This window comes from Genypterus blacodes, unplaced genomic scaffold (assembly GCF_046128005.1).
Source record: "Genypterus blacodes isolate CSIRO-AG114 ecotype Tasmania unplaced genomic scaffold, CSIRO-AGI_Gbla_v1 ptg000099l_1, whole genome shotgun sequence".
Classification (NCBI taxonomy): domain Eukaryota; kingdom Metazoa; phylum Chordata; class Actinopteri; order Ophidiiformes; family Ophidiidae; genus Genypterus; species Genypterus blacodes.
In genome coordinates, this window is record NW_027466903.1 from 2,337,794 (window position 1) to 2,357,440 (window position 19,647).

General features: G+C 46.5%; 1 protein-coding gene across 2 annotated transcripts; it reads right to left on the minus strand.

Annotated features, from left to right (window-relative positions):
- Window positions 1-955: 955 nt before the first annotated feature.
- igf1 (insulin-like growth factor 1) lies at window positions 956-15,454 on the minus strand. Of its 2 annotated transcripts, none has more exons than XM_076159903.1 (5): window positions 15,155-15,454; window positions 13,790-13,949; window positions 4,834-5,090; window positions 4,570-4,605; window positions 956-3,762 (listed from the first exon to the last, which is right to left on the minus strand). In XM_076159903.1, exons 1-5 carry the CDS (start codon window positions 15,200-15,202, stop codon window positions 3,703-3,705), a joined length of 561 nt encoding a protein of 186 aa, XP_076016018.1. In that variant the 5' UTR covers window positions 15,203-15,454; the 3' UTR covers window positions 956-3,702. The 2 variants fall into 2 exon arrangements, with proteins under 2 accessions (XP_076016018.1, XP_076016019.1); XM_076159904.1 differs by having other exon boundaries at window positions 4,915-5,090; window positions 15,155-15,452.
- Between the last annotated feature and the right edge of the window lie 4,193 nt (window positions 15,455-19,647).

The following is a 19,647-nucleotide window of genomic DNA, read 5'->3' on the forward strand; positions in this document are numbered from 1 at the left end:
TGGCCTTTTTTTTCTTTATGCTTTGTCAGATATTTGCAGCTCAGTTTGAAGCCATTTCACATCAGTTTTAAAGTCATTTTGTAAGTTTGCCTTATTATAGCGCAGGTGTAATTCATAACATGAGCTTTGTTCGACTCACGCTGTGTTTATTTCTGTTTTAAGACATTTTCTCTCTAGTTTTAAACACATTTTAGTAGGCTCCCAGTTGTGTTTGCTCACCCACAGGCCTTCGTCATAGCAGACACTGAGCTGTCTGTGCCGCACACACACACAGATGAAATCAATAACCAATCAATAAAGGCTGCATTCCATTCAAGTGTGTCTGTGCTGTGGAGCTTCTTCTACTCTATGAAAATTACTGTCTTAATATTTTCATAGGTGGTATTTTTGCAGTGAAGCTGTGGAGATTTGATCAGCAATATTGCGTAATATGGAGAATGATGTCTGGATGATGTTTCCCACACATTCTTGAGTGTGTGTGTGTGTGTGTGTGTGTGTGTGTGTGTATTGTGGTGTGAAAGAACTCTCCAGCCTTTTCTGTGACGTTGACAAGTGGTTTATTCAGCAGGAATGGTGAACAGTTTGTCAGTATTCTCTACAGAAGGCAATCGAGCACCATAAATAACAGCGCTTTAATCAAACAGTTTCTTGGACAGTGAGCTTATGGAAATAACAAACATTTCATGGAGCCATGAAAGCGTCGCCAGTTCCCACATTGTAAGCTTCATTTAAGAATATTTGAGACAGGTGATGAACAGAGATGATTTAGAGTTGGTTGCATTCTTCATCGTCCAGAAGAGTCGGCTGTACTGAGGAAGGTTTGCCTGGAACACCTCGCTATCTATGACTCAAGCTTTATTATAGAGTCTGACGGGTTTAATGCAGCTGTGATGACGGCAGATTGGTTAACATCGATAATATAGTGAAGCTGAGTGAGGCTTTGTTTTCCTCAGAAGTCTTTGGTATATGCACAGATTATCAAACATTAGGTTCAGGCAGGACCAGGTTTACTTTAGTTTACATCTCAGTCTCCAGCTCAACTCATTTGAATGGAGAAATTAAAGCATATAACATTATTTGTATTCAATTCAACAACTTTGGATCCTCATAGATAAAATGCACTTTTAAAGGGGACATATTTAGCTGTTTATTACTGTCTCGCGTATATAGTGGGGAGTATGTGGTAAATATTGTCAAATTTAAAGTTTATTCCGGTAGAAATGAATCCATTCTAAAATAAAGCCATAAGTCCTTAACTGCCTTAAAAGCTTTGTTTATTATTAAGTCCTTTGCTAAGCAACACGTGAGTTTCTCCACCTGAACACCAGGTTAGACACGCCCATCAATCAGTACATTTACCCATGCTGCCTTACTCACTATCCTCCCAATGAGGACACAATGTGGCACACTTGAAATAATACATTTAAAAGTCTGAAAAGTTGGATTATTGGAAGTTATTTCATCTTGTTTGTTACTCAAAGTAAGCTGGGCCAATCTGGGAAGATTCTAACTCCATCATAAGTGATGTTTGGAAATATGTGGGCTTGGCCAATGGCTGTGAGGAAGACAATGGCAAGCTGTACCCTATTTTCACTCAGTGTGCACAGGTAAGGGAGAGTCAAAGTGGATCAATGTGGAGTTTTTTTGCACAAAAAAGCAAGGTTTCTAAATAACTGAAAACGAAAAAACGGGAAGCTGTGTAATATGTCCCCTTTAAATGAACTGGTCAACATATGATTTAATCGTCAGAATGAGTCCAATTCCTGGCGTATTCTCTCATGTTTGGCTTCCTGTGAGATGCGTGCACATGTACACACACCTCACAGCCCCGACTTTTAACAGTCAACACAATTGGAAGATCACAGTTCACAGTTCTTTCCTTAAGTTATTTGGCATAGGGATCTATATTGAGAAAATAATTTAAAAACAGTAGAAAAAATAGCATTTTGCCTTCTTGGGATCACAACATATTTTCTCCTTTTTTCTTCCTCATCTTCCATGCATTCACAGATTTCACACAGATACATTTACTCGCCTACACTACTACCTTATTGAAACAGCTCACAAAATAAAAACACGATTTAAACGGTGGCCACTTGGCTGTGCAAAGGGGAAGACCTCCAGCGTAAGCCCTGCCATCTCTCGGCTTCTGCCATCTCTCTTGCAAGTCAACTACAAAATAGCACCATTATACAGTGGATAGGATTTTAATACAGTTTTGCTATATGAAACCTTTGTGTACAATGAATGATAGTAATGCATAGGTTAACATAAATGGGAGTACTGTTTGATTATACGCAGGCAGAGGAGGCAGAGATGAGACGTCTGGGGATGTTTTTTTGTGACATTTGTACACCATTTTCAGCCACACGTAGGGTTTGTATAAACAATCCCCAATGCACGGACTTCTCAGAACTGATCGTTGTCGTGCGATCGGTCTCTGGCGATCGTTCTCGGCCACCCTATGCTAACAAAATATGACAAGCCAAGACAGATCAATCATTAACCCCCTGCCTGTGTGGCCATAATTAGAGCCCCTCTGTTGCCTGCTTTTGCGTTCAGGTTCCATGGATTATTGAAAGAATGCTGAAACTTTTAAGATGACAAGAAAAGGATTTTATTGAGGCGCCGTGCTTGTGATCCGGTTGATTCCGATGAGTTTCAGAGTGCTCGCTGAGTTGTGGTGACTAAGCTTGTATGACCTCGAACGCTCTTTTGGCCACAATGGTGACATGCAGGATACTGACAACAAACCTTTTACCCCATTGCAGCCGCTTCAACTTATTCCACCGGCTTGTGCCAAATGCACTTTGAATCCACCAAATGACCCACTTCTGACCTGCCAAACAAGCACCGCAGAACTGCCAGACAACTTTGTTCAATTTTGCTTCTGGTTAATTTGTTCCTTCTGTTTACAGACCTAACATAATATTTGGAGCACTGGACTTCCCACCTTTGCTAAAATCCCTTGTAATGGTGCTTGGTACTGTGGCTATGGCAGGGGTTTGGACTGCAGACACGGACCTCAGGACCTCAACACTTCCTGAGGCTTAGGGAAGATTTGGGTTGGACTCAGGCCTTCTCAGGACTCCACTTTCAGTCACTGAGAACCAAAGTTTTGAAGTGAAACAACTTGACTACAACACTGCATGCATTTAAGCTCTGACGATGAACCACAGTTCTTGCTATTTTATATCCATTAACACAATTGTATGTTTCTCTTTGGCCAACAAAATATCGAATCAGATTTAAACTGTGACCCTCACAAAGTATGTTCTCTCTCGCCATAGGAATGGATGGCTGAACATGGCCATAACCGCCATCAAACTTCAGGGGACACGACCATCGGTTAGAGCCTGCCGCTCCCTCTGAATGGCTGAAGCCCACCTTTGTAGCTCACACATGGAGGTACAATACGCTTTTGTACGTGTCTCAGCAGCTAAACTAGTCTGTTACATCGCGTCAACAAAGAATTCCTTCCGATATGGAATGGTGCAGTGTACAAAATAATCAGAAGATCCCTCAACAAACCCTCACACAGCGCTCAGGTCTTGGGTTTCTATTGTTTCCAAGAGCTAATCGGACCTTTCGCTAGCTTCGTCTTTGTTTTGTTTTACATTGAACCATTCCACAGGGGCGCCAGGTAAGGCCACTCCCTTCGTTCTTCCCAAGTCTCTGGGCGTTTGTCCATTTGCTCCGTCTCTACATTCTGTAATTCCTCCCCCCCGTGTTCCCTCGACTGGAGTTTTTCTGGTGCACCTCCTGAAACGAGAGAGAAGGACATTTTAGACGTACAGCAGAGATATTAGGAGACAGCTTTGGGTCTGAAATCTGTGCCCAGGCCTAAAACAACGCAGCTGTACTGTGGCTTGAATGATTTCATGAGATGGTGGAAAGAAAACCTGGTGGCACAGGCATTATTCCCCGTAAGAGTGAAACAAGGAGGGGATTCATACACCAGCGCCGCCTTTTGTAAAGTGCCACAATCCACAAATGAACCAACAGATGAGTGATGTGAATGCCCTGACACCCTGTGTTACATTTCTGGACCTCACATGCATCAAGCTGCGATCGTGACATGCCAGAATTTCTGCACGTAACGTACAGTAGGAGAGTGGAGCTTCTGCCCGGGGAACAGGAGTGCCAGAGGGTTTACCACAAAAACCACTTAGTTCCTTCTCCTGCTAATGGTTTTCTTTTTTCGAGAGAAGGCTAAAAAGCACACAGTGGAATCTTAAAAGGGTCGCGCTGTCCTGCAGGTTGGCAACCCGGCAGCGAAACCTGGGCTTTAGCCTCACCGTAAAATGTAAATAAGCACATGTGATGAGAAAATGTAACCGTGTTGTGTTCCTGTAGCATGTGGAGAGCACTAATATGTCAGAATCTCCAGAATAAACCCGAATCGAGCAGAAGAATCCAATAACAAGTATTATACAATTATCAAGTAGCCATACCCCACATGAGACATTGGCAAATTTGATAAAATCCCATTGGATTACAGAACATACTGCTGGTTTCCATTACAGACTCTAGAGGATTATAGAGCATTGTCCCTGTGGACTCACATACCTTGAATGATGAGTGACTATGTCCAGATAAAGGTCTCTGTGGGAGGAAAGATAAATCCACTTAGGTTGGATGAACTCATTCAAGTTGGTACACAGAGAAGAATTATTCATCAAACCTGCTATTGAACCTACTGAGCCCTTAAATTCTGGGGTATTAAGTATGCATGCTCGCCCCAAGGCCTACGTAATACATAATACACCATCCTGTTTTCTCTGCCACATTTCCCTGAAGATTCTAAGTGTTTCTGTTTGATGCCGTGCTCACCTTCTTTTTTTTTGTCTTGTCTGGCTGCTGTGCTGTCCTACGCTCTGTGCTCCTGTCCACTTTGTGCCCTGCGGTACTAACCTTGGGTGCCCTCGGCATGTCTGTGTGGCGCTGTGCACGCACAGAGCGAGCAGCCTTGCTAGTCTTGGCAGGTGCACAGTACATCTCCAGGCGCCGCAGCTCGCAGCTTTGGAAGCAGCACTCGTCCACAATGCCGCGTGACCGCCGTGCGTTCGGCCCATAGCCTGTCGGTTTACCTGTAGAACAGTGGTGAGAGTTATGAAGCGTGAAGAGAACTTTCTGCAAAGACACAGCATAATAGCCCGGAAAGGGGATTCTGAGGGCTTTTGGGGGATTTTTACCTGTCCGTCACCCGCCTATTTTCACCTGCAGGGGTCAGACATTCCCAAAGGGGTCTAATGGATTAGAGTGTCACTTTTCCCCGTCAGAGCCTTCCTTCCTCCATGCAGGTGTCCCGACCAAGAGTAGGAGTCATTGGACCTGGGGACGTGGCCAATTGTGTCCATAGGAAGAACCGAGCACTCTTACGGACACACTTCCTATGGACCGGAGATGCTAATCATGGGGAAGTGAACCTAGATCTCTGTGATGGTTACCTTGGTGCCCAATGGAGTTGATGCTGATCTGCCAAAGGTAATTCCTTTTGTGTGCAGCTTTCTGGCAGAACCTTTGCAACAAAATCATCACCCTTCTTCATTGGTATTTGTATGATTCATGCCCCAAGGTTAACATTTCACAAACATCCTTAAAACTTTCCCCCAAACTTGAGTAATAAAACCAGCCAGGGAGGAGTTAAGATTTGACGCTCACATAAGAACTCCACTTGAGTGGAGCTTACTATTGGCGTGGTCTGGGTTCTGGAGTGGCGTGTCAGAAACAATGCCATGTTGGGTTTCATCATGACTATTGATGACTCGCTGAGGTCTGCAGGTCACCAATTCCCTCAGTATTTCTCAATGTAATCATTGATCAAAAATCAACAAACACACAAGCCAGGACTGGGTGCACGCAAACTGCATGAAAGGGGTTTCTTCTTTTGCTTTCTCCAAGGCTTTATATCTCTGTGCAGAATTAATCAAACAATCTGTGGCTGGCAGCCAGTAAGCTCGTCTGTAATAATGCAGTGGTAATGGCCGGGTCATGGCTCTGATTTCTCTGAAACACTGAACAGCTTTAATGACATGGATTTCTCCTGCGTAAAATTTACAGTGTATCACATTGCGCAGCGTGGACCATTTCTGGCAGCAGCTCCCCTGTAAAGCGGAGGTCACAGTCACCGAAAAGTTGAGAATATCACGTTCGACCGTTTTGGCTCAGGTGTCTTTTACGCAGAGGCTGGTCCAGCGAGGCCAAACCACAAACCCTCTGGGCCGGATCAACCTGCAGAGAGGCCAGGCAGGATGTGAGGACACGCCCCTGCTGGCTGCGCCCCACCGTTCATTCACATTTTCATTTGGCAGTAGCCTGAGAACCCTCAAGGCTTCATCTGGAGGCAGAGGACGGAGGCTCGATGCACAGTCCATGCCAGGAAATAACAGTAAAGAGATGCAAAGAGATGACGCTACAAAAACCAAGTGAGATTGGGTTCTAATCTTATCATTTCTTACACTGTGTAAACAATCTTATCAACCACCGTCTGCACTACATCTTCAAGCTTTTTGTTTTAGACAATAATATCACCAAGGACGTCGAGTTTTTGCCCATGTTGGCTTGTCTGTCCATCCTTCTGTCTGACATTAGGCAGGTTTATTATAAAAGCTGTGAGCTGTTTGTTTTCGTTTGTCTTTTTTTGTATCTCTTCCAATTTTGAGTGAATTGTCCGCAAATGTTACATGTACAGTTGTTTAAACCCCTTTTTTTAACATGTCTTGTCTGTTTTGTGACACTTGGCAGAGTGGGCGTGGCTTATCCTTCAAAGTGCTGTATCTCATGGGTGACTTGGTGTCTTCTAACCAAACCATTCCAGTGATTATTAACTAAATAACCAGAAAACGTCACTAGAGAACATTTAGCTGGTTTAAAGAAGGGGATCGAAAGCTTCATGGGTAAAAGTCTATTTACTAGTTTTGACTCTACGTTTCGAATGAATTACGTCTAATATATATACCAATTCTTTTTTGGCTTCCGTAGCTCCTTGTTATACATGTGCAAACACCAGCCAATCAGATTGTTGTGAGTTGTTGAGCTTTGGGAGGTTGTGCATGTTTCGCCCAACAGCACTTACGTGTACGTTCAACTCCAGCTCCTAAAGTCCCTCCCACATTTGGTGGCCTTTAGACAAACTGTGGCTCTCTATTTACAATTTCCCTCTCACCTTGGGCAACATATGCCTGATGGGCTTTTCCCTGTTACCAAATGAAATAATAATAATTTAATACGGCATTTACAAGGAGGAAATGCCTTTCCCTCTCAGAGTTAATAGCCCTTGGCTCAGCAGCCTGCCAGTGCTGACAAAGTGCATTAACTTCTGCTCTCCGTCTGCTGCGTCCTGACACTGTTGTTTTGGACAGAGAGAAGCTTTCATTCAGAAACAGAAGCATCTTCTGCCCGGACCCCCAGACACCCAGCAGGATGAGAGATAATGGAGGCGTGAGAGTGTGCACAGGAGGCTGGAAGAGGCGAGACGCCACTGCACCGGCCTGCTTTATGTAGGGGACAGAGGAGGCTCATTTTATTTCATATGCCTCAATGGCAAAATCTCAACTTTGTCTGAAGTTCATATGAGTATTTCAGGTATTTAGGGAGATATATTTTCCTATTTACATGCACTGGAGCAAAGTAATTGAGTACATTTAATCCAGAAATGAAATCCAATGCAATTTAGTATTGGTACTTTTACCTAAGTACTTTTACTTCACTACAGCTATCAGACCATTCAACATAAGCTTGTGTCACATACAGTGTATCATCTGTCTGGTTAATGTTCCTTCATTGTTACTTTTCCTTCTTTGTTACTTTTCCTTCTTTGTGTGTTACTTCCCTTCTTTATTCCTCCCATCCCTCCCTCCTCAGCTGATCCTGTATGTATATTACTCGACATTACATCAATTTTACACAGATACTCTACACGTCTCAAATCGGTGCTGTTTCACTGCTCCAGCTGTTATATCATCACCTAATGTGAAGATATTCAGGAGACGAGATGTGATGTTGAGCTCTGGCTTGTGGTTATATAACGATGGTTCAATGCCAAAATGCCGAGCCGAGTGATCTGCCGTGTTTTCCAGTCCCTCCCAATAAAGCCTTACAAATTAACATCCGCTATTATTCTGAAAATAGCTTGCAACCCTGCTGCCTAAACAGCTGGAAGGGAGAGGGAAAATCAGCTGGCACCAGCTATGACATGTCGGATAATCAGCCAGGGCAGGTTGGGAAAAACACGCATGTGATAATCAGGCCGAAAAGCTTTGAGGGCTTTCAAATCTCTCATTCCAAGGATAACTGTTATAATCCCTCAGAAACAAAGAATTGTTTTCTGTGATTCTTGTGTAAACAAAAGAGTTAATGACCCTTTTGCCAGCGCTTCCCGCCTCATGGCCCCATGCTGTTTCTGCAGGCATCATGCATAATGGAGCAGCGTTTGGCGTGTTGCGTTATTTCCTGCGTGATTTATCAGGTTTGAGTTTTGTGGTAGAGAGATAATCTAACCGTTTGACCGGAAACATTAAGTTAATATAACATATAACATATTATAGTTGAGTGTAATGCAGGTTTGTATAGAATAATATTATGTGGATGTGGAGTTGGTGTTATTTTGTGGGCAGATTGTGTTAAATATTGCCAAAATGTCAAATCTTGTAGTTGACGCAAACAAAAATGCATCAATTCAGACAAACAGATGCTGAACCGGCCTGAAGGCTTTGTTCTTCACTTATTCATTGCTTCTGTAACATGCTGATGTCAACATGCAACTCATCCACTTTGTTTATCTGAGTGTCTTGAACATTAAACATGTGGACTGAATCCACCATGACAGCCAATCACAACAAATCAGGCCTGAACCAATCATAAAAGCATTGTAAACCTTTTGTTAAATATTCTACATTACAACACATTTAAGGAATCTGCCTCCTTATCGGCCAAACGGACAAGAGCTTCTCGCCAGTAAATCGTTTACGCGAGACGTCAGTCACCGCTGATCATGCGTCATTGCTGACCGTCCAATATGCAACACAAGTCCGGTCCGTCAGATTCTTGCTTTTAAGATGCGTTTGATCCGATGCCATGACGGCGGCCAGTGGAAAGCTGTCCGGCTGGGCCCCACATAGCGCTCATTCCTCTGAGGAGCGGCACTGGAGAGAGATGGCTGGATTCCCCCATTCCAGAGTGGCACAGAAAGCATCGGAGTTTCACAGCTTGGTCATGGTCAATAAAAACCAGTGGATTCTTGGAGCCGTTGCGCCGCTCTTCCTGCAAAGTGTCAGGCAGTTTAAGGCCGGGCAGGGACTGTGAAAGCTGCTAAAGTACTGGAAACTACCTCTTTATCACTGGTACCACAAAGAGTTTATGGCACAGCGCACTGTTACGCACATTTGCAACTCGGGCTTTTGCAGTCGTCTTCTGACACGATCCTAATGAGAAATGGAAGAGCAATTTAGGTGAATGTGCCAGAGCAGGTCCGGCATATCGGCATATACATATCCAGTAAATCTGGAGATGCACTTGGCAAACACAGGAGCGACGCCACCCGATACCTCCTGTCTCCACTTTGCAGAGGTTGCACGTGGCGCGATTGGCCTCGAGCGGGGAATTGATGAAGATTGTTTCAGAGGTAAAGCACTGTTTGTCCAAGAGTGTCCTCGAAATCCCCCAGGTCTGAGCCGAATCTGAGGACGCCTGCCTGTCCTTTTCATGAAACGCCTCTTTGTTCTGCCGAGCTGTGATTCACGGGGAGGGTCACAGATTTTCCTCCGGGTCTCCGATGGGGAAAGCGACACCTTTTCACAGTGATGGAGAAGACACAGGAGGTCTTTCTTTGGAGCTCAGCACCTTCCGCTGTGTGTTCAGGTCCAGTGTAAAACCAAGGAGGGGGGCGGGGGCGGTGTCCTGATCACTATGTAATCCACATAATCCCCTGCTGCTGAGGGACGAGAGCTGGCTATGTGTGTGCGGTCGCGCACGTGTGTGTGTGTGTGCGTGCATGCATGCGTGCAATGTGCTGTTTACACTTCCTCCCTCACTCTCTCTGCAGCTCCTGTGGCTTTGAGTAAAATTGACAGGGACAAAGAAACAAAGTCTCCTCACTGGCTGCTAAAAGCAATTTCCTTTTTTTGGCCAGGACAGTACGAGCCAAAGAATCACCTCAGACCACATTACTGCGTCTCTTGTTATCCCCCGACTGCCCTCACTCAGGAATTCACCTTCATTTGAAGCGTTGCCAAGGCCATAATCACTTGAGAATTCACTTTTTGCATGAAATTCTGTTTTTGGTTCCTCTATGGAGCGCAGAGGGCCGCCAGAGTCTGAATGACTGGAAACATTCATACAACTAAATAAAATACGCTTCAATAAATTATTTGTCTATCATTTTTTGCTGAGTGCAACGATAAATATTTAAGAATGAAAGAAGTTCTCACTCCTACAGGAATTTTTCAGATAGTTCAGAATGATGAAATAATATGTGTTTTTATAGGAGCAGCAGACCAAATAAATCCTTTGTAAATGCATGAATGAAGTGAATTAAACCTGACTCAGTGGCACATGGCAGCCTTCATGACGTTGTTCCATTAGTTTGCCGTGATTCCACACATCTGGACTGTCCGCAGATTTCGTGCGTCACCCGTCAGGGATGAAGGTGACTGAAGATGAAGAATAAGTGCGATGGATTGAGTGGAAGCTGACAGTGTGAGGAGGTGCAGGAACACTTTGCACTTTAGCTGGAACAAACACGCTCCTGTGGCAGCTCGTGCTCGCTGACTGTCAGATGGCTCCGTGCTGCTGCTGCTGCTGCTGCTGCCTGCTCGCAGAGACGACGCAGGATTTCTAGGTCAGGCTAATAATTGGAAAAACTGACTGACTGGTTGTGGATTTTTTTTTCTTTTTCTCAGACCACAGTTTGTTTCATTACCCCCCCAAAAAAAGAATTTCCACTTTAACATTTCTGTCAGGGTTGGAAATCTGTAGTCGTGAAACACAAGCTGAGCTACTTAAGCGGTGACATGCGTAAGGTGGATTGGCAGAACACTCTGACCGCGGAGAGCCCACTGTCTGTTCAGCACGGCGACTCGTAGGACACATTATCGATCAGGCCATTGCCAAGTGCAACACGGCCAGACCGGAGGGGAAGAGTTCAGGGACGGTGCTGGCCCCCTTTGGCTCGGCTCTCACACTACCGGGGTCCTATATGACCACCAGAACCCAAATGGATTCTCCAGATATTTTATGCAAACAGCCACTGGTGCATGTGGTCTTCGTGAACGAGGGAGAAGAGAGGGAGAAAGGAATGACAGGAAGAGAGAGAGAGTGAGAGGGAGAGTACGGAGAAACCTGGAAACGGAAGGAGAGGCATATTTTCCGAGGCACAGCACCCTGCTGCTCAAACCTCATCGTCCTCAGAGAAAAAGTGGGGCGGCGTGCTCATAGAACACGCCTCTTTCTCAACACAGCAGAATGAAGCATTGATAGATGGATGCTGTGCACCTTTGTGAGCTCTCTGTGTGAGGTAAAGCCAGGAACATGTATACGCTCCCTGCCTCACAGATGGTCTGTGCCTGCACCAGGATTCATGACGTCGGCCTCCACTCAAGCTTTTGTGCTTCAGCGCTGCTTTGACGGCCTGTCAGGAACATTCACACATCTTCATAAAGCTCCACTGTCAGTAGCAGATGCTTCTTCATCGCTCTCTTACATCATCATCTGGTTCCTTCAGGCCCTCATGCGTCTTTCACACGTGCTGACCATTTCATCCACTTTAAAAAACACCAGTCACAGAATCTCAAACTGGGTCATGAAACATTAGAAAGGACCCAGAAGAAAGCCAGCAATCAACTGCTATCAAAATGGAGAGGACGCCAAACAAGTGGTTGTGTTGAGGCTGAAGAATGGCTCCTTGCTGTTGGAGGGCCACAGTAACAAACTCTCCAGAGCAGCAGCCTATGGATTCAGATAAATCAAGTCTAGAAGTAAAATAAAGATCCACTAACATGTGATCTTGGATTGTGTGACTGCTGGCTTGCACATTATGTTCCACCGTCTATGAGCCTGTAGCTACTCCAAGTAGACGATGATATGGACTGAGACTTTCATCATGGTACCATATATCACATGGTAGGACTTCTGCTGGAAATTCAGGTCCCACAAATGCACAGAAAGTCTGTGGAGGATGGACAGACGTGACACACTGAGGGGAAGACATGTCAGACAATGAGGACGTGACAGATGTGAAAGCTTCCCAGCATGAAGGTACAACCAGCAGCAACTGGACAAGTAAAACCCCCAGCTGCCAAGAGGGCACCTGCATGATGAAGATGGTCATTCATGGAGCAAGTTCAACCTCAGTTGTGACAACACCGCCATCATCCTCATCATCTTGTATACCTTATGAGGTGACATTGGATCTGGACCTTAAGCTTTTGCCCATAAGCCTTTGTAAAGAGACGATTGTTGCAGGGGTAGGACATTGGACATTGAAGCAGAGATGAAGCTCCAGCGAAGATCATCTTTTGGTCTTCTCAGAACTCTTAGAGACCAACAACTGAGGACATAGAAAGGTGATCCTAAGTCCCTGGAGACAACAGAACGTGACTCTCTGTAACAACCACACCAAACCTTTTCCAGGCACCGCGTGTCCAAGAGCTTCTGAATATAGATCCAGACTCAGGTTTGGTTGTGGAGCATTCACTGGCTGGAAAGGAGCACAGCTGCAAACGCACTATAGATGCTGCTGATGTCCCACAGAAACCTCATATCTCCATTTTTTAAGTGGCAGCTGCCAAAGTCTACCACATGTGGAAAAAGTTCTGCAACTGTGGGACTGAACCAAACCGTTAATAGCGGATTGTTCAGTCGCACTTTCATGGGAATCAAAGTGAGAATCAGAGTTGCAGAAGTGACTTGTGGTGACATAAGACCATCTTGTAGGAAACCTATATTGGATGGTATTGGATGTACAGTTGTGTTCATTGCTCCTATTTGGCATCTGAAGGAGCATTGAACCCAACCTCTGCTCTCCATATATCCTGTGCTGTTCTGGACTGGCTTGTACCCTTAATGGAAAATAGGAGGTTTAAATCCTGGATTGTTGGTGGAGGGTTTTCTTTGGGTGGCTTTCCCCTTCTTCTGCTGGAAAAAACATTTACTTTTGGAGCCCTCCTCTCCTCACAGACCTCCATCCAAATTCCACTTAAGGGCCCCGTCCCCATGTGTGAAACTGCGATGTGCCATGAACCAGACGTTTACATTATCACCCGTCCACATCCCATTTGGGTTGCATGCAGAATTTGCATATCAGACCGTGTTATTCTGTGAGCGTCTAGCATTAAGAGACCAACGTTAACTCTGCTCCCAGAGAGAAACGGGTCCAATTTATCTACAAATGTATTTATTAGATTCTCTGTCTGCCTGTCTCTCGCTCCCTGTCCCTCCATCTCTCTCTCTCTTGCTATCTATGTCTCTCCCTCCCTCTGTCTCGCTCTTCTGTCTGTTGGAGGAGAAGGAATCTTGCTCTCCCCCTTGTTCTCCCTCTTTCTTGAGGCCTGTAATTCCCTGTGATGTGATATCGGACTTTACAAATAAACCAAACTTAAAGTGCAACAGTGGAACCGGAATGAATGAAGGAGAGCGGAGGGGGGTGAGGGGGCTAAACATTAATGCAGGGGAAGTCGAGACAAGATGTGAAACCGGCTGCTTTTTTATTTATGAGCTCGCTGGAGGTGCACATTAGAGCTCTGGGACAAATACAGGCAACCTTTATAAATAAATAAAAAGGTGCACTTACTGAAATAAAAGCCTCTTTCTCCACACACAAACTGCAGCGTGTCGACCAGCTCCGCCCCGCACAGCGTCTCCGGGCCCGCCCCTGCTGCCGTCGGAGTCAGGCTGAGGACGCACAGCAGTAGTGAGAGGGTGTGGCTACAGGAAAGACAGCACATCGCACACTGCGCAGTGGGGGTGGGGGTGGGGGGTGAGAGAGAGAGAGAGAGAGAGAGAGAGAGAGAGAGAGAGAGAGAGCATCATCAGAAACATGTCACTTCACCGTACAAATACACACTTCAGATCTCATTCCTAGTCCTTTCCTTGCCTTTCTCTAAAGCACCTGCGTATTATCAAACTTTACCCAAATGAGACTCAAGCGTGTTTTCCCTGAGCTTCCGTGCGCCGTTACAGGGTCTGGAAACGTGTAGGAAAATGTCTCAGAACCAAACTTTCGCTCGGTGCCAAACGGGAGGCTTCAAACAAGCTCCGGTGCTCCGGAGCGTCCGTGCGTAAAAGGAGACCGCGAGTGCGTAAAAGCTTCCCAGCTAATGATCCCGCTGCACGGCCCCATGCATGCGCGCCCATAAGTTAAACACGTCCCGGAATAACACATCAAATCACTCCATTCAAATCTATCACTAATAACCGGAGCGGACGAGGCTCCAACATCCACCTGCGCGGTGCCAAGAACCGCTGCACCGTGCATTATTACGCAGAGAACATTTCAACTACAGCCAAGGAGAATCAGAGTCAAAGGGAGAATGAAAGATGCGAGCGGCGCAGGAGCTCTGAGATGGAAAACTGCTCCGCCGCCAAACCCCGCGGAGGAACCGCGCCAAATACACATAATAAAGAGAATAAACACAGGACATTATCCATCTACATCACGGCCCCCTAACCGCACGCTGCCGGCGCCCATGAGCACCTCTGCGAGTTCCCCATCTCCTCAACTCCGGGATCAGGTTCGATATTTAGCGCGCTCGGCTCGGCTCGGGTGTAATGACTTATAAAGTTGCAGAGCTGCGCGGAGTTCAGGGGGGTTTGTGCTGCAAAAGAGCGCACACGGAAACCCATTCATCCAGCCAGGGAGAGGGACGGTGCGCGGTGAGAGTCCCAACAAAAAGTCCAATAAAGCAGAAGGAGACAACACGCTGCGCTGCTAACAACAATAACAACATCATCATCAAATAACCATCAAGTCATGCAGCACAACAAGTCAATAAAACGTGAACGTGTTTGGAGAAAAGTGCGCGTTTGTGGATGCAAAGTCGGCAAAGCGCAGCTGTGTGTGTGTGTGTGTGTGTGTGTGTAAGGATGCGCGGTGCAACTGGAGCGGCGGCAGCAATGTGATAATGTAAAGTGCGTAAAGCAAACGAGGTAAGTTTACCTTGAAGACATGACAGGAGCGCCGGTGAGAGGAGTGACAGCCTGACATCCCAGCGGCTCTCCGCTATACAAAGCGCGGCGAAAAGCAACTTGTTTGAAGTCATTAAAAAACGGGGAGAAAGACGGTGAGATGCGGCCAATGTCACATCTCAATATTCCCACTTTGTTCCATTGCGCAGGCTCGTTTTGGAGAAGTGAGATTTAGCGAACAGGAGACGGATTTAGAGAGAAAATCCCTCACATTTATCTACATTACACAGACATTTTCAACAGGAAACAGCTGGGGCAGCATTTGCCTCCTACTCCTCCTAAGTTATTCATTAAGGATTTTGGGCACATAGTCAAATAACGTCATTTCTCCTTCTTTTTTTTTTCTTTCTTAGAACCGGGTTGAATTTTGATCTCTCCAAAGACTTGGTTAGTAGTTCAAATCCACACTGTGTGTTTGACGCTCCTGTGTGTGTGAGAGGGGAGGGGGGGGAGTTATATTAAAGGCAGATTTTGATGTGACTGCTGATTCTGGAGCCTGGTAGGGTTTGAGGGGAAACTGAAGCATTTAAACACTTTAACCATCCAGTCACACCTCAGACACTGACACACGGTGGAGAGCCTGCATGTGGAGGAGAAGAAGAATAGAGCATCAAAGGTGTGGCAAATGGAGAGATTTGACCCAAACTACACCGGATCTGACACAGAATAAAGAGAAAGAATAAGAAAGAATCAAGTCACCACCATCACTCAAGTTTCCCTCTAAAATGTGGTTCTGGTGATCGACTAATTAAAGAGTTTGTTCTTAACAGGAAGTGATGAAATCTTATTATTTGTGTGTTTAAAGCCTGGTATGGTAACACAAATCAGCTTTTATTGGGCCATATTTGCTGACACTTTGGTGCTGACCCGGACTGAGACAGATGCTCAGCACTGCTGCATCATGTCAAGTGCAGCAGTGACAGACAGCTAACGGCTTAAGGTGGGAGAGAGAGAGAGAGAGAGAGAGAGAGAGAGAGAGAGAGAGAGACAGACAGGAGATCGGTGCAGACCCAATCATAAAGCAGGACATGGGCACACCCGTGTGGTGTCAGTGCATCGCAAGCAAGGTCAGAACCCAGGCTGAAGACGCCAAGATGACTTAAAGTGGGTCAGAACACAGAGAGCGGGACTCAAGCTGCAGAGTCACTGCACCCTCAAAAGGTCACTGCCCCACACCAAGAGGCCGTGACCTCCGTTTGGGATCATCTGACTTATCCGACCCGCAGAGGTGAGCTGTGTCATTATTTGCATCTCGCAGGAGGATTGCGTCACTGCCGGGATGCTGCTGCGGGATGCGACCCTGCTGCTGCTGCTGCTTCTGCCGCTGCTGCTGCTGCTGCTGCCGTGATTAGAGGGACAAAGCTGCTTTCAGAGCAGGGCGTGACCTTGTTGGCATCAGATCAGGGACACTTGCCGCGCGTGTGTCAGTGGCTCTTCTCTCTGGCCCTGGATGATAAATACCCAGTCTGATGCTTTACCGCGCTCTGGCAGCATCGATGATGGGAGTGTGAGCCTCTGCGGCACATCTGCTGATGCAGTAGCAGGCTGAGGGGGGCTGACCTTCTCCTGCTCACCGTCTCTCTGTGCCCGGTGCACCCAACTGTCTGGGTGCCAGGTTTCTCTCTCTCTCTCCTTCCTTCTCCTCCTCCTCTTGGACTCTTTTCTCTTCAGTTGCAAGACTTTTGAACTTGCAACCCCCCCCCACCCATCCCCCGCAGTCTTGTCTAAGACGTCCGCCTCAGTGAACTCATTGACCAGTGCATGGCTTGTTTTCACTCCCTCCTGGTTGTAGGAAGGAGAGAGTGTTCACTGCAAAAAGTGTCTGGCTCAGATTAGCACCAGAGGCTTTGAAAGTCAAGGCATGTGTTGGGAAACATTAAAGCTACAAGCTTCTCTCCTAATAATGTAGTTAACTACATGAAAGCTTCTTCAAGGTGTTAGTAAAATAAGAAGAATGAAAAAACAGGAGTAAGTTACAGGAGAAGCTACATGGTTTTGAAAACAGCTGAGCTTCTGTGTAGCTACTGAAAAATAACTTTGCTAGCAAATCCCCAACCCTGAAAAAACCCCAACCATCGCCATCTTTTTTGTGTTGTGTCAACCACGAAAACACACTCATCTAAACAACAACTATACTAACTTTATTCACATTGAGAGGAGGCTGTATTAGACTTGACAGCTCTTGTGACAGAAACGTTTGGAGGGATTCGATCCCAGCATGACACAGGACATTTCTTACAGTGTGGACATCGTACCCGTCGCGGTCCATCCTGCCATGCAACTGTCAAGAGCGGAAGCAACGCGCGATTGCAGACGGCGGTGCAGCCTGCAGATGAGCGATGAAGGAGAGAGGAGAGAGAAAGAGGAGCGAGGATGCAGGGAGGTGAGGACGTAGGGAGGTCTAGAGGAAGACCACAGACCTGCACCAGTCCAGGAGCAAGGGACTGTGTGGACTACAGGGCTGGTACCCAAGATGGGAGGGAATGTGTGAGGCTCGGGATGTGTCTGGGCACACACAAAGGTTCATTTGAGGACACACACACACACACACACACACACACACACAGGAGTGCGTACATACACACAGTTGATTAGCAGAGCGATCCTTCTCTGTTCCCTTGATTAGTTTGAGGGTTTTTCCAGTCCAGCGATTTGCCCGTCACACTTCATTCTTTATCCACTGACTAAAACCAAAACAATGGAGGCAGGGCAGCAAATAGCGAGGGATTGTTCGTTGTGGCCTGCTTTGGCGTTCCTTAGTTTGGTGGTAAAAGGGGCTCCTGGTGCGTTTGGTGCAGCGTTGCTATCAGACGCTGGGCTGTGCCACGGCCTCCATATGGAAGGAATAAAGGTGCGTCATGGAGCGAAGTGAGGGGAGGGCCCGCTTGTTTTGATACGCCGTCTCCTTGGCAACACGTCGGGGGTCGCAGTGTTTTGGCCAAAAGCAAAGGAAATTCCACGGTGCCTGTTGATGATCAAACTTTTTCATATCGTCTCTGGGACAGTGGAGCGCTGTGGTGCAGGAAACAGAGACTGAACTCCCCGTGGACGCCCAGTTACACGTGCTGGTTGTTATTTACTCTGCTACACTTTCATCTACACGATGCCAGTACATATCACTTTGTAACTATGGCAACGTATGCAGGGAGACAGACTAACACGGGGTTAACCACAAATAGCACCGCGTCGAAACAATATAATGGATAATCAGGAAGCGTTGGGGTCTGTGAGGCCTTGTGGCATTGTGACGGGGTCAAAGGTTTCACTAAATGATGGCATCAATAGGAGGCGCTACTGAGCTCAATGTATGGATCAGGATGAAGTGGGGATTATAGTTTGTAATATAAAGCTGCTCTGCTTCATTGATCATGCATACAAATAACATGCTGCTCTGACACATCCTGTAGCTACGTTTCAATATCTGTTACTATTCATTGCTCATGAATGAATAAAGATAAGTCATGTTTGCATATAGATGTGTTCTCATTCTCAGGTCAACATGGAACATCTGCATCTGAATTTGACATATTGATTTGATGGAGGTATTGTTTGATTGGATTGGTTTGATATTATTGATTGTAAACATTCCCTTACATGTCCTATACTGACTAAATGTGACTCAAAGCACCTTGGCAGCAGCATTTGCTTGATTTTGCATGTGCGACAGCCAGCGTAGCTCGTGAGCCTGCGAGCGTTCCGCCTCCTCCAAAGTTTCAGCAATGTTCCACTGAGTCAGGAACCAAAACACGCTAAACAAATAGTTGAACAATAGCATGTGCGGTAATTACAGCCTTAATATGAGGTTTCAGTAAACATAACTAATGCTGGAGAGAAAACCCCAGACGCAAGCCAGACGTCAAGAAATGGAGATTCGTGACTTTCTCTGTGTGTGGGTGATATCACAGCGGGCCGCCCGTCCGACCTCCATCCAGTTCCACTCGCACTGTAATTACAGCTGGACGCCGTCCCGCTGAGGTGCTTCCCGTTTGAGCTGCTCACCTAGCTGTGGGGTGGGGGGTGCATTTGTGTGTGTGTGTGTGTGTGTGTGTGTGTGTGTGTGTGTGTGTGTGTGTGTGTGGGGGGGGGGGGGGGGGGGGGGGGGGCCTAGGTCTCTGGCTCGCGGGGGAGAGAGAGACAGAGAGTGAGTGGGCGCGGCGCTGCTCCTCTGCCCACCGCCTGGCACGGGGGCAGCCTATGTCTAGGAAAGAGGCCTCTGCCAGGCCTCAATTACGGGGGGAATAATCCAGGACACACTGAAGCAATTACAGCCCCATATAAATCAATATGCTTTGGGTTTAAAAAGTGATCTGCTCCCAACACTCTGGAGAGGCTCTGACTCAGCCCCGAACCCTTTGATTCCTCTCAGAGATGATGGGAACGATTTTTCCCCCCCCCGGAATTGGACTGAGACGCGGCTCTCGCCCTCGCTGCTGCGCCGCGGCTCCAGCGGTTACTCAGTCTGAG

Coding starts and splice junctions, on each gene's coding strand:
- igf1 (XM_076159903.1), bottom strand. CDS start 15,202: ATGTCAGGCTGTCACTCCTCTCACCGGCGCTCCTGTCATGTCTTCAAG. Junction 4,606..4,833: donor ACAAGACAAAAAAAAAGAAG/GTGAGCACGGCA, acceptor TTCCTCCCACAG/AGACCTTTATCTGGACATAG. Junction 3,763..4,569: donor ATAGTCACTCATCATTCAAG/GTATGTGAGTCC, acceptor CTCTCGTTTCAG/GAGGTGCACCAGAAAAACTC.